At 34.8% G+C, this 12720-nt stretch overlaps 1 protein-coding gene across 12 annotated transcripts in view; it reads left to right on the top strand.

Moving 5' to 3' along the window:
* LOC143881587 (lysine-ketoglutarate reductase/saccharopine dehydrogenase bifunctional enzyme) overlaps positions 1-12720 on the top strand; it is a 37766-nt gene that overhangs the window by 18803 nt on the left and 6243 nt on the right. For all 12 annotated transcript variants that reach the window (XM_077384762.1, XM_077384759.1, XM_077384760.1 and 9 more), the window contains 9 exons: positions 542-638; positions 749-915; positions 2714-2771; positions 2976-3116; positions 4535-4885; positions 5173-5253; positions 6545-6610; positions 7300-7417; positions 8393-8522. In XM_077384762.1, coding sequence (XP_077240877.1) covers positions 542-638; positions 749-915; positions 2714-2771; positions 2976-3116; positions 4535-4885; positions 5173-5253; positions 6545-6610; positions 7300-7417; positions 8393-8522 — 1209 coding nt within the window. The remainder of the gene's footprint in view (positions 1-541; positions 639-748; positions 916-2713; positions 2772-2975; positions 3117-4534; positions 4886-5172; positions 5254-6544; positions 6611-7299; positions 7418-8392; positions 8523-12720) is intronic.

The raw sequence follows: 12720 nt of genomic DNA, 5'->3' as shown, positions 1-12720 counted from the left end.
GTTTGAGTAAGTTAATGGACAAAAATCTAGCACCTTTTAAATTTATTTCCTAAAAACTAAATAATCCAGCTAAATTGTTCTTGGTTGGAAACGGAATGGAAAAGTAGTGACCCCAAATATGCACCCATAGAAAGCATCTGGTGATTGCTTGAGATGAAGTTGTAAGTATTGCTAGTTTCTGAATATAGACAGTTGGACTTATATGTGATTGTTATTGTATCCATATACTACTTTACAACACCCCAAATCTTCATGCATGAGAAGCATCTGGGTATTGTATGAGAGGAAGTTGAAGTATGAAGTGAAGTATGGTGAGTTACTGAAGGACTGGACTTATTTCCAAGTCTTGTTATAGCCATATCTTAATTTAGACATGTAACCTGATTTTTGTGCTTAATTTTGGCCTGATGACTCACTGTGTCCTTTGATGCAATTTTATTTTGATTGGCCTTGGTTTTTAAGACATATTGCACAATTTCTTGAGCTGTTATTATTATTTTCCTTTGTTTAATATATTAAATGGTTGATTCTGGATTTTCAGATACAACCATTTCTCCAATACCTACCATCATGACATGGAGGGTGATGGTGTGATCTGTCTGTCTATCGACATTCTTCCAACTGAGTTTGCAAGAGAGGTAAGGTATTTCATACTTTTGTGTGCTTGACTAGTAGGATATCATTAGGATATTGCGTTATTGTTTAATTTTCAAGTTCTACATCTGAATTCTTTGTTGTCTATGGGAAGGCTTCCCAACATTTCGGAGATATCCTGTCGCAATTTATTGGTAGCTTGGCTTCTACAAAAAACATCTCAGATTTGCCTCCCCACTTAAAAAGAGCTTGCATAGCTCATGAAGGAATACTGACTCCCCTGTACGAATATATCCCCCGTATGAGAAATTCTGCTTCAGAGTAAGCTTCTGAATCCCATACCTTTCTTCTTCTATTAAGTACTGTTTTTTTTTTTTTTTTTGAATGATCATTAAGTACTGTTGTTTCTGTTTATTGTTTTTTGTGTGTTAAAGATTTCATTTGATCTTAGTCATAGAGAGCTTGGGATTTTTTATCCAGATCAATATTAGTATGCTGAACTTTTATATTGTAGGTTATAGTCAATTTTTATATTCATCCGCTCATTATTTTCTAGTGATCTCTTATCCACATTCCTTGATCATTTTCATTATATATTTAAACTATAAACAAATCACAAAGTTTGTTTGGTTATTTTTTATGGGCTTGATCAGCTGGCTACTGCCGCCATTTTTTTTAATGGTGAATGGCTCTAACTTTATCTTTTAGCTTATGAACCTGCTTTGCAGTGCCAAAAGACCCTCTATCTTGGCACGTGCATCGTTCATATCCATCTGGCTGTAGCATAGCAGCCACATGGGATACAGAAAACAAGAGAATTCCAGTTCCAGTTTTTTTATGCAGGCTTTTCTTCGAGTTGAATGTTAGGTAAATGTTATATCATATAATTAATTCCAATTGGTGCAGTTTATAAGTTGCGCAGAATTCAGCATTAATTTTTCCTTAACATGGCATGCCATGACTCAAGTATAAAACAATGATAAATGTGGTGGCACCTTGATCAAATAATAGTGCTCAAACACTCATCAAGCAGGCTCTAATCTCGTTCAAATCTACTTTATTCGACTCCAAATTCTGTCAAAAATCTGACGAATTTTAATATCAGCTCAGTCTCTTGGTCGACTCAGGTTTGATCCATTTAGGACTTGGCCTATTTGGCCGCAAGTCAATGACCTCTGACTTGGTTTACTATTTCAAAAATTAACTTGTATATATTTTTATTGTGAAAATTTTGGGCCATCTGTGAGTTGTATTTGGCCTGCATATGAGTTAATTTTGGAAACTTGTGGCCATTATGCCTTTCTGCTCTAATCCCATGCATGGACACACTACAGTCTACAGGTGGAATACCATGATTGAATATTTAAAATCCATTTCCTTACATGTAGGAAAATGGTTATTGCATTTATAATCATATATTCCATATTTTAAACTCTTGATTGATTTTTTAACAATAAAATTCTCCTCATGGGAATGAACATGACGCAACTGTCAAAATAAAGCTCTTATTATCCACCTGGAGGAATTACACGGAGTCTGCGCTGTTGGTTTTACCCTGCCGGGTAACGGTTGAATATTCTTAGGTTCCCATTGTCGACCAAAAAAAAACAGCCAAGTGATTTTTTCCTTCCTCCTGTAGGTAAGGCAATAAGTTTTGCATGGTCCAACAGGCATTAGTTTCCATATTTTGAACTCTTGATTGATTTTTTAACCATAAAATTATCGTCATGGGAATGAACATGACACAACTGTCAAAATAAAACTCTTATATTCCTCCTGGAGGAATTACACCAAACTCTTGCCTTCAAATTCAATATTTTTCATCATTGCAATATCAAATTTTACTCTACCCATCGATGCATGGACCCAATTTTCTGCAATATATGACTTTGATTTCTATATTAATCTATGGAACTGATTAGTTGGAATATTAGATCCTAGTTTTCATGTAAAATCCAAATGTTGGATTTGAAAAACTCGTAGTGCTTGAATTCGTTGGAATTCTGAATACAATGATTTCACGTTGCTTGTTTCTCTTGATGTGTATTACGATTAATTTGCAGTTTTCATGTTTACGCGATGTACTAAACTATCAACGTCTCTTTTCCATCATCTGCAGAACTCTGTCAACAAATGATGGGACTGGTCTGTCTAACAAAAAGAAATACACCACATTGGTAATATTTTTAAAATTTGTCTGCATCTCATTGGTTCCTTTTTCCATACAAAACTTATGATTTCAATCCATTTTGTTTGTGGATCATATAATGTTAGGCCATAACGCCTATGACATGGGTTCTTGAATTATTGTTCATTTTATTTTTCAATAGTTGTGAAATTATGGCCCTCGGAATGGTAATATTTTTATTAAAAATTGACAGGTATCACTTAGTGGCCATTTGTTTGATCAATTCCTGATAAATGAGGCCTTGGATATTATTGAAGCTGCTGGTGGTTCTTTTCACTTTGTTAGGTGTGACTTGGGTCAGAATTCAAATGCTATATCATATTCAGAACTTGAAGTAAGTTACTTGTTGAAACATTTTATTGTGTTTCCCCAGTAGATGCAACTAAAACATACGTAGCTATACATTATGAGCCATTTTTTCCGCCATCCCTGTTTCTATGCGTTGAGTTGATAAATGACCTTTATGAAGTGTTAATGTTTTGTATAGTAGTTATCGGTGGTTTTACAAACACAAAATTTCCACTTGGGTGTGAAAGTGGTTTACATTGAAGTTCTCATAAATTTCATCCCTGTTTCTATATGTTTGAGTTGATACTTGATAGATAACCTTTATGAAGTGTTAATGTTTTGATATTTGATAGATAACCTTTATGAAGTGTTTTTGTATAGTAGGTGTCTGTGATAACCTTTATGAAGTGTCAGTGTTTTGTATAGTAGGTATCTGTCGTTTTCCTAACTCTGAATTTCCACATGGGTGAAAAACTAGTTTACATCGAAGTTTAGTTACACTCCTTAACATTAGTGTGATTATCAATACATTTTTATAGTATCAAGAACTCTTATCAAGTGACCTCAAGACAAGAACTCTTTTTTTTTTTTGAAATGGAAAAACAAGAACTCTTATTAAGAGGAAAAAAAAGATAAAGAGAATAAAACCCATGGAAGGAAAAATGTCAAAAACCTTAAATCACTGAACAGTAACTAGAATAAATTCTATTAAAAAATAAGCTGAATGGAGCCTTAAAAATGCAGCTGTAGATTTAAGGCATGGAAAAATCTAGAGTTTGAGTCTCTTAGATTAACTAATCTTTTTTTCTTTTTCTTGTTTGCAATAGTTTCTTCTATAGAAGCATATTTGAAATATTAAGAATGGAGATATTTGTATTTTTCAATAAGAATAGCATCCATTGGAGCCTTAGAAAGTTGAGATTGAAGTTGATCCATTTCGGTTCTGATTTAAAGCATTATGAAATCAATCTTTCCAAAGGAACTTTTTTCCATTCCTTTAAATTTCTTTTGGTTTACCTCAGCTTCTGAGGTGATTCTATACATTGCTCCTCATGCACCTTAATATTCTATTTGGGCCGACCATCGCATGTGGATTGTTTGCTATCGGGGAGGTTTGAACTCGAGACCTCTGGCTCTGATACCATGTTAACTTACCAACTTCTCCAAAAGCTAAAGCTGTTGGAGAAAGGCGTTATTTGTCTTTTATACTTTAACAATGTATATCTGTTCACCGCCTAGGAAGAGTTTGTGTTCTCATGTCAGTTGCTAAACATTTTTAATTATCATATCTGGTGTTTGCGGTGTATATTAAGTAGATTTAGAAATGCTTGCAGGGTGAACTGTCATATATTTGATCTTTGGTGTATGGTTTTATGTTCTTTGATTCTGGAGAAGTAGACTAGTGTATGTTTTGTTACTCTGGTCCTTCTAGTCATGACATATATCTGGTTGGTTTTCTTACAGGTTGGTGCTGATGACAGGACCATTCTAGATCAAATCAAAGATTCTCTAACTTCTATTGCCAATCCAAGTGGTGACCATGGCCGGGTTTTAAACAAAGAAACAAATAAGTTTTTTCTGAAGGTTGGCAAGGTCAATGAATGCATTGTGGAGAATGAAGATGAGTTGAAGAAAACACCAGCGGTTCTAATTCTGGGTGCAGGCCGAGTCTGCCAACCAGCTGCTGAGTTTTTAGCATCAAAGGGAAGCATTTCATCTCGTCATTGGTTTAAAACATGTATGGATGCTGACTCTGAAGAACCTAAAGATGTTAAAGTCATTGTTGCGTCTTTGTACCTCAAGGATGCAGAAGAGGTATGAATGTGGAATTTCCCAAACAATATTCTTAAGGCTATTGATATTGGCACTACAATGCTTTAACCACCTATCAAAATCTATTACAATTCCCAAAAAACTCTCAGTAGCCAATTAAAAAAGATATGATATGGTGAGTTCGGCCCATTATCAAAACATGTTAGTGCCAATATCAGTAGCCTATTCTTAATCTATTATGTCGTTGAGGGATTTATTAAGTTTATTTATTTGATAAGTTCAATTCGGATTTTAAATATTAAAATTCTGAATTTAATGTTCTAATTTAGATTGTTGAAGGTATTCCAAATTCAACGGCAATTCAGCTTGATGTAATGGATTATGGAAGCCTTTGTAAGTATATTGCACAGGTAGAGTCTTTCCCACTGTACTATTTGGTTCTTAGAGCAGCCATTCATAGTTCTCTAATATGTTAGAATCGTTTTAATTATTGGTTCATTTGAAAGATGTTGTTCCATAGGCTTCAATTTCCTTCTTTGTCCCTTTATTGTTGGCTGGCTACTTGTATTTACAGAATTTTTATTATTTTTACCATGCTTGATTATTCTTCTGCAATTATATACATTAAAGTTTCCCTTCTTTCGTCACATGATGCTGTTCCTCTGTCTTTTTCTCTTTTTCATCTTCTTATTCCTCCGAAATTGATGCTTTGCTCTGTCTTTGTTTCTTTTTGTGCTCTTGTTCTTATTCTACCATTATGTGTATTCTCTCTATTTCATCCAGAAGGTTTTTAATGTGTGCGTAGTATAAACTATTTGTTTTTTCTGAAATTTCCATTGTCCCTTTTGTTGTCTTTTTCCCTGCATTATTATAAGGAGTCTGTCTTCAACAAATTCTTTTTTATTTTTTATGCAAAAAAGTTTATTCTTTGTTCCACGGGTAAACAGGGAATCAAATAATGAGTTGATATTCTTGTGCACTAATCAAATTTATGAGATCATTTTTTATTAATAAACATTTTTACAAAATTTAGTATATATAATATTTTTAGTACTTTTTCCTATTTATTAATTGTTTATTTTGAAAAATCTTGACTCGCCCTTTTCTTACAAAAAATATTTTGACTCACCCAAGTCACTGCATTGACTTTCTCGGTTCATGTCCTAGTCCTTGACTCACTTGAGTCCCTGTCCCGACTTTTCCAACCTTCGTATGACTGGGGCATTGTTGCATGTGTGAACCAGGTACTACTCCAAAGTGTTAGAAGATCCAACCATTTCCTTTTAATTAAATATGTGCATATCAAATCCAACCTCTTACAAGGTGTTTGTAGGCTTCCTCCCGTATCTTTACTATCTAAAAAAACATATGAGTGCTACAATGCAAACTAAAAAATGTGTTATGAGAAAACAAATCACTAACCAGGTGCTCTACCTGGTTCTTTTTTGATCGACTATAGTCACTTTCAAGTGACGACATTCGTTTCGCTTAAATCTTTACATTTCCGTGTTCTTATTGGTATTAATTACTTAATGAAATTTTCACAATTAAATTTCTTTAATTATCTTACAACCATTTGCGTACTGGTCATGAATTCTTTGATCTGTGCTGATGAGTTTAAGTTTCACAATTGCATTTATAGTGGTAATACTACATTTGTATGAAATTTGTTTTCTTCGCCTAATGTTCAGCATTATGCAGGTTGAAGTTGTAATCAGTCTATTGCCGCCTAGCTGTCACTCTGTCATAGCGAATGCATGTATTGAGGTACTCACTACATATTATTCTAGTTCATATTGTTGTTCAGTTCCATAACCCCTAAAATAGTCTGAGTGGGTGTTACGGCTGGTATTATTTCTGAGTATACTTGCATCTCCTAATTCTTTCTTGTGTTAGTGCATATAAGAAAACAAGTCAGATTGTTGTCATATTTTTCTTCATTAAGAACTTAGCTGTTTTCTAAAGGATTTATTAGCCGACCCCAACTAGTTTGGGACAAAGGCTTAGTTAAGTTGAGTTGAGTAGAAGAACATAACTGTTTAATATGGGTCTGGATACTGAGCATGGTCCACATCCTCTCTGGGCTTTCCATTAAACCCTCTACCTCTGCTCTCCCAAATGAGGAATAGCTCTCTATCATCTGTATCTCAATGGTTTTAGCATATACTCATTTTAGAATTGCAAAGTCAAAATAATTTCAAGTAGCTACCTACAATCAAAACAAGGTGTGTCAGCTTTTAGTCTTTTACTTTTTTGGAAAAACAGAGACGACAGCTTCTCACACGTCTTATGATGTATATCATTTTCAATTTTTTGTGCTATATGAAATACATGTATCAATCATCCCAAACCTACGGAGCTGATAACTATGCTTTCTTTCTGAGGAGCCTCTATGAACTTGAGTATGGATCCACTGAATATCAGTAATTATATAACAATTATGTTTCCCTCTGCAGCTCAATAAGCATCTTGTCACTGCTAGTTATGTTGACAATTCAATGGCTAGCTTAGATGAAAAAGCCAAAACTGCCGGTGTTACGATTCTTTGTGAAATGGGCCTGGATCCTGGCATAGGTAATTTCATCTCGAAATTTTTATTTCATTTAAAGGGTCAAGTATTTCTAAGATATAGTTGAATTTGAACGATTGATTTCATTATGACCTTATTGAATTTTATTGGCGTTTTTAATATGAGGAATTGGCGGCTCCTCAATTAAGCTTTCTGAAGAACTTTTCTCCATACAAAATCAAGGCACTTCATATGAAGTGTATACATTGCTGGACATTCTGATGGGCTTACATATGAAATTTTTGGGATATTAAACTATATATGAATAAATTTAGTTTTGGAGAAATGGGAAGAAAGAATCGCTACTGGTCCAATTTGGTTATGTTTCTGTGACTTCTAAAGTTACTCTAATGTAGCTGACCCCAACTAGTTTGGGAGAAAGGCTTAGTTGAGTTGAGCTCTGTGACTTCTAAAGTTGCTCTTATCTCAGTTTTGTGGACCCTGAGGTTTCTTAAGAATAGGAGATATGCATAAAGGCTGCGCCTTTGTTATTTATTCTTTTTGGCGTGAGAACAAAATACGATAAGTGCTTATTTGAGTAATTGTAAGGTAAGGAAGCTTTCCTGTATGATTCACTTGTAGTGTGTTGCTTCAGAGTTCTAATCTCACAGACTTGAGAGAGGGTTTTGCGTTTTCTGTACAAAATCATGTTTTGTGAACTTACTTTTTAAATTTTTTTGAGGTAATATACCATGTTGAAGGGAAAAGAAGTTCAGTTCAGCTGTATTGATGCTTACTTGTTTTCCAGCCAAACTTACACCTTACTTTCACAGTCTAAAAAGATTTTTTATCTTTTAATCATTGTGAAAAAGTCATTTAGTATTAATATGTGAAAGTGAACAGAGCAATTTATTTTGGTGAACATTTTAATTTCAGTGACAATTATTTGATGCAATTCAGTAAAATGTGATGATGAAGAGGTTGTGTATGAATCGTTTCTGGCAATACTTTTGATCAAGACACCATTTTTCATGCTTTAGACCATATGATGGCGATGAAAATGATCAACCAAGCACATGTCAAGAAAGGGAAAATAATATCCTTCACCTCTTACTGTGGGGGCCTTCCATCGCCAGCTGCTGCAAACAACCCACTGGCCTATAAGTTCAGGTATGAGATGAAACTCCATGTATGGACATGCTTGTTGATGTTTCTCTTTAATGGAAGTAAACTATCAGAAATCCACCACAAGTAGAAAACTTGCGTGAGATTGAAAGATCACACAAATAATCGAACAGAAATCATTTCTGGCAATTTCACTTGCATGAGAATTGAAAGATCACACAAATAATCCAACAGAAATCATTTCTGGCACTACTTTTGATCAGAGGTAAAATTCATAACCCAATAGGGAAATTCAACTATTCATTAACCTCCCCCAAAGTACATGAAAACTTCATATGTGTGCGCACGCGTGCGCCCAAATCACCTCAAAACTCTAGTCCAATCCTAACCATTGGATTATGATCAATTTCGTCCTTATATCAGCTTAAATAAAGCCTAATTTCTATTTTCGAGCATCTCAAAAGAAAATAAAAAAGTGCATTGCATGTTGCTTCCGAAAAACTTATTCCCCTAATTTTCACTGATTTGAAACTTTTGAAAACTATTAACAGTTCTCTACTTTATCTTTCTAAAATTTCCTATACTCTAAGCCCATGTAAAGTTACCAAGTAAAACCCAAAGACATCGATTTTAGATCTTAGAAACACTGTCAAATTTGATATAGGTTCCGCGTTTACTCACGTTTTCTTTCATAAGACCCGCCAAAATCTACTTCAAATTTTATCCAAAAATTAAATAAAATCACTAAAAATCTTTATAAATCATAATAATGAAGACCAACTTTCTTGATAAACGAACCCATCCCTGTTGATTTCATTTTTGACATTAGCATGGCATTCAGTCCCCTTAGGGGCTACTTTTTGGTCTTGATCAACCTGCTTCTTCTTTCAAATCATCTTTGCCGATGTTCATGAAATTTGCTTGTATCAATTTCCCTTTGTTACAGGATACTCATCCCTGAGTCTGTAACGTTAAGTTCCAACAATCGTATCAGGTCTCACTTTCAAAGTCCTCTTCTGAAAACTAAAGTTTCCAATGGGCAACCTTCCATATTTCACCATCCAGTTATAGTAATCAATCATCTTTAGAAAGTGATGATGTTGATTGAACTTAGCTAGGGAGTTGTGGATCTTGAATTTTCCTTCAAGCTTTACTTTCCACCCAATAATAAAATTTGATTTTCTTTACTTCTTTCATCTAAATAAAATATTTCTCAAAATTCTTGAAATGAAAATGCAAGTTATTTGAACCACTTATGGCATCTCAAAATTGTTTTTAGGTTCCATGCTTGCTCCACCTACCTCAATTTCCCTTTGTTAGAGGATACTCATTCCGAGTCCAGGGGCGGAGCCAGGAATTTACACTTGGGGGGGCCGGACTAATTTTTCTTGGGAAGTTTTTTCCTTTCCATGATTTAGAGGGAAACAATATGATTACTGATTATGATTTATTTAAAGGGATCTTATCATAAACTGAAGGTCGCTCAAGTTATCTTTTTCATGCCTTAAATAAGTAGGGAATTTTAGAAATACTTCTTCCTTTCCAAACTTTTTCCAAAAAAATTTTGCAATCCAAACAAGGCCTTTAGGGCACGTTTGGCTACTAGCCTACGATGGTTTTTTTTTTTTTAATGATAAACTGGCGCCTCCAACTCCGAGTGGTGTGAGTCACCACAAATGACAACAGATAATGAAGAACCCAAATCACAAATCCATATCACTAGACATAATCTCATTGAGAGTAGCGTCTAGCTTTCAAAATGTGCCCAAAATAAAATACAGCTGCACAAAAATAGCAAATGCAACACTTAAAAAGGGAGAATTTTCGCAGATCAAAACACACCCAAAATTAAATTTTTAAGTAGTCAAACATGAAAAGAAGAAAGACCAGAGTTCTGCTTCCTCCAAAAACCAAGCAAGCTTCACTGTTGAAATAGAAATGCAGGAATATAGATGTAGAAAAATAGACTCGATGATGAAGGAAAATCTTCACAGAATCACAGCAGAATGCATCAAAGTAAGAAGAGCAAAACAAAACAATAAAACTTCATCCAAACCCCATAAATGAATTGGACATCAGTAATGAAATTAACCAATATAAAAATAAAGCCCAAAAGGGCCAAAACAAAGCTTCCTCAAAAATGCAATAATGAAGAAAAACTGAGCTTCACTTCAAGAAACAACTCAGGCTCAATAAAAAGAAGAAACTGAGAATTTAAGATAATCTTAAATGAGTATTGAGTAATACATTTGACCTAAAAAATGCAGCTTAGTCTATATTCAAAAGCAATAAAGCCAATATCAAAGAGAATGAAAAATAAACTTAACTAAGCAGGTAATACTTCAGAGGAAATGGGTAGGCAACTGGTGAGAGAGGGGTTGGGCGAGTGAATTTTTAAAAAAAAATCAGGAAACTAGTGTCATCGAGTGGTGAGAAGTTGAAAAAATCAGGAAACAAAAAATTCTACTCAAAATCCGATGACTTTTTCCTGATTTTTTGCTGCTATCAGCCTATCACCCTCATCTCAATTGGCCCTCTAAAATCTCTCCTTCTCCCTCTAAAAAACGAAATGAAGAGAAAAGAACCCCAGAAAACTGTTCGCAACAAATTTCACATGCATGAAAAGGAAAATTACACACATAAAATAAATTGGGATCAAAGTTCCCTATTGTGAAAAGAGGTTTTATTAATTTTGGTTGGGATCGTACGCTTCCGGCTCTATTGGCCGTTAATTACATTTCTTGAAGAAGAAAACACCTCTAATTATCCATCAAGAGGTTCCCTATTTAAATACAACTTTTGTTAATTATCCACTAGAAAGATTTGATTTTTTTGTTAACAGATCCTTCCTAGTGGAATTTCTTTGTCCTGGTAACTTTCTTCAATTCCCCAAAATTTCTTCGTCTTTCCTTTTGGGGATCCGTCATCTTTATCATCATTCTCTTGGAGGAGAAAGGTCTTCTCCCTTTAGGGAGTCTCTAGAAAGAGATCCTAAAGGGACCTTCAGAAAGTCTCTTTCTCTAAAGGGATTTTCTTCTTTCTCCCGAAGGAAAAAGATCTTCTTTCTTCTGGGGGAACCGCCGTCTTTATCATTTTTCTCCCGGAAGAGAAAGGTATTCTCCCTTTAGGGAGTCTCTGGAAAGAGATCCTAAAGAGACCTGTAGAGAGAGATTCTCTAAAGAGATTTTCTTCTTTTTTCCGAAGGAGAAAGGTCTTCTTTCTTCTGGTGGAACCCCATCTTCATCTTTTGGGGGGAAAACCGTCGTCTTTATCATCTTTCTCCCGAAAGAGAAAGGTCTTCTCCCTTTAGGGAGTCTCTGGGAAGAGATCCTAAAGAGACCTTTAGAGAGAGATTCTCTAAAGGGATTTTCTTCTTTCTGTTGGGGGAACCGCCATCTTTATTATCTTTCTCTCGAAAGAGAAAGGTCTTCTCCCTTTAAGGAGTCTCTGGAAAGAGATCCTAAAGAGACTTTTAGAGAGAGATTCTCTAAAAGGATTTTCTTCTTTCTCCCGAAGGAGAAAGATCTTCTTGGTCTCCTTTCTGGAACTTTTTGGGAGAAGCCTGCAAAGAGAAAAAAAAAAAGGAAAATATTGTTAGCCAGTAACCTTTTCTCACCATTCTTTCTTCTCCGTCTTCTTTTCTGCACGTCGCTCTTCTTTCGCAAAGATCCGATCCCTTTACTGAAGGATCTTCTCTTTATTTATAGATTTCTCTTGAAGTTGTTGGCAACTGCTGCATCACCCCTTTTTTTTCTCAACTTCATGATCTCCACTTCCCTTTTCGTGGGAGTTACGTAACCCTTTTTTGAAAAGTGGGTGACTCCTTTCTCCTTTTGCGAGTCATTTTTATTTGCTAAAGTTTTGGGATTTAACCTTTTTATATTTATCTCTTTTATCCCCTTTTCTCTCAGCTTCACGATCTCCACTCTTTCTTTTTAAAGCCGTTGTGGGTGCCACCTCATCTCTTATCCGGGATTCCATGATTGGTTCCCCTTTTGTGGGGAGTTACATAACCTCTCCTTTTGAAATATGAGTGACTCATTTTCCTTTTCGCGAGAATTATTTTGTTCCCTTAAATTTAGGGATTTCTTTTTAAAGTACTTTAACTTTTACGTTTATCCCTTTTACTTTTAGGAATAGCATAATGTATGATTACACCTTTAATGAGGGATTTTTACTATTTTACCCTTGTTGTAAAATTTTGAGTCCAACAAAAACACAGAAGCATAAACAATAGGAAAAA

Source organism: Tasmannia lanceolata, unplaced genomic scaffold (assembly GCF_043159265.1).
Source record: "Tasmannia lanceolata isolate RefF3 unplaced genomic scaffold, GAP_Taslan_0.1 ptg000007l, whole genome shotgun sequence".
NCBI classification, from domain to species: domain Eukaryota; kingdom Viridiplantae; phylum Streptophyta; class Magnoliopsida; order Canellales; family Winteraceae; genus Tasmannia; species Tasmannia lanceolata.
The sequence above is the reverse complement of the archived record's forward strand: the minus strand, read 5'-3'. Positions and strand labels throughout refer to the sequence as shown.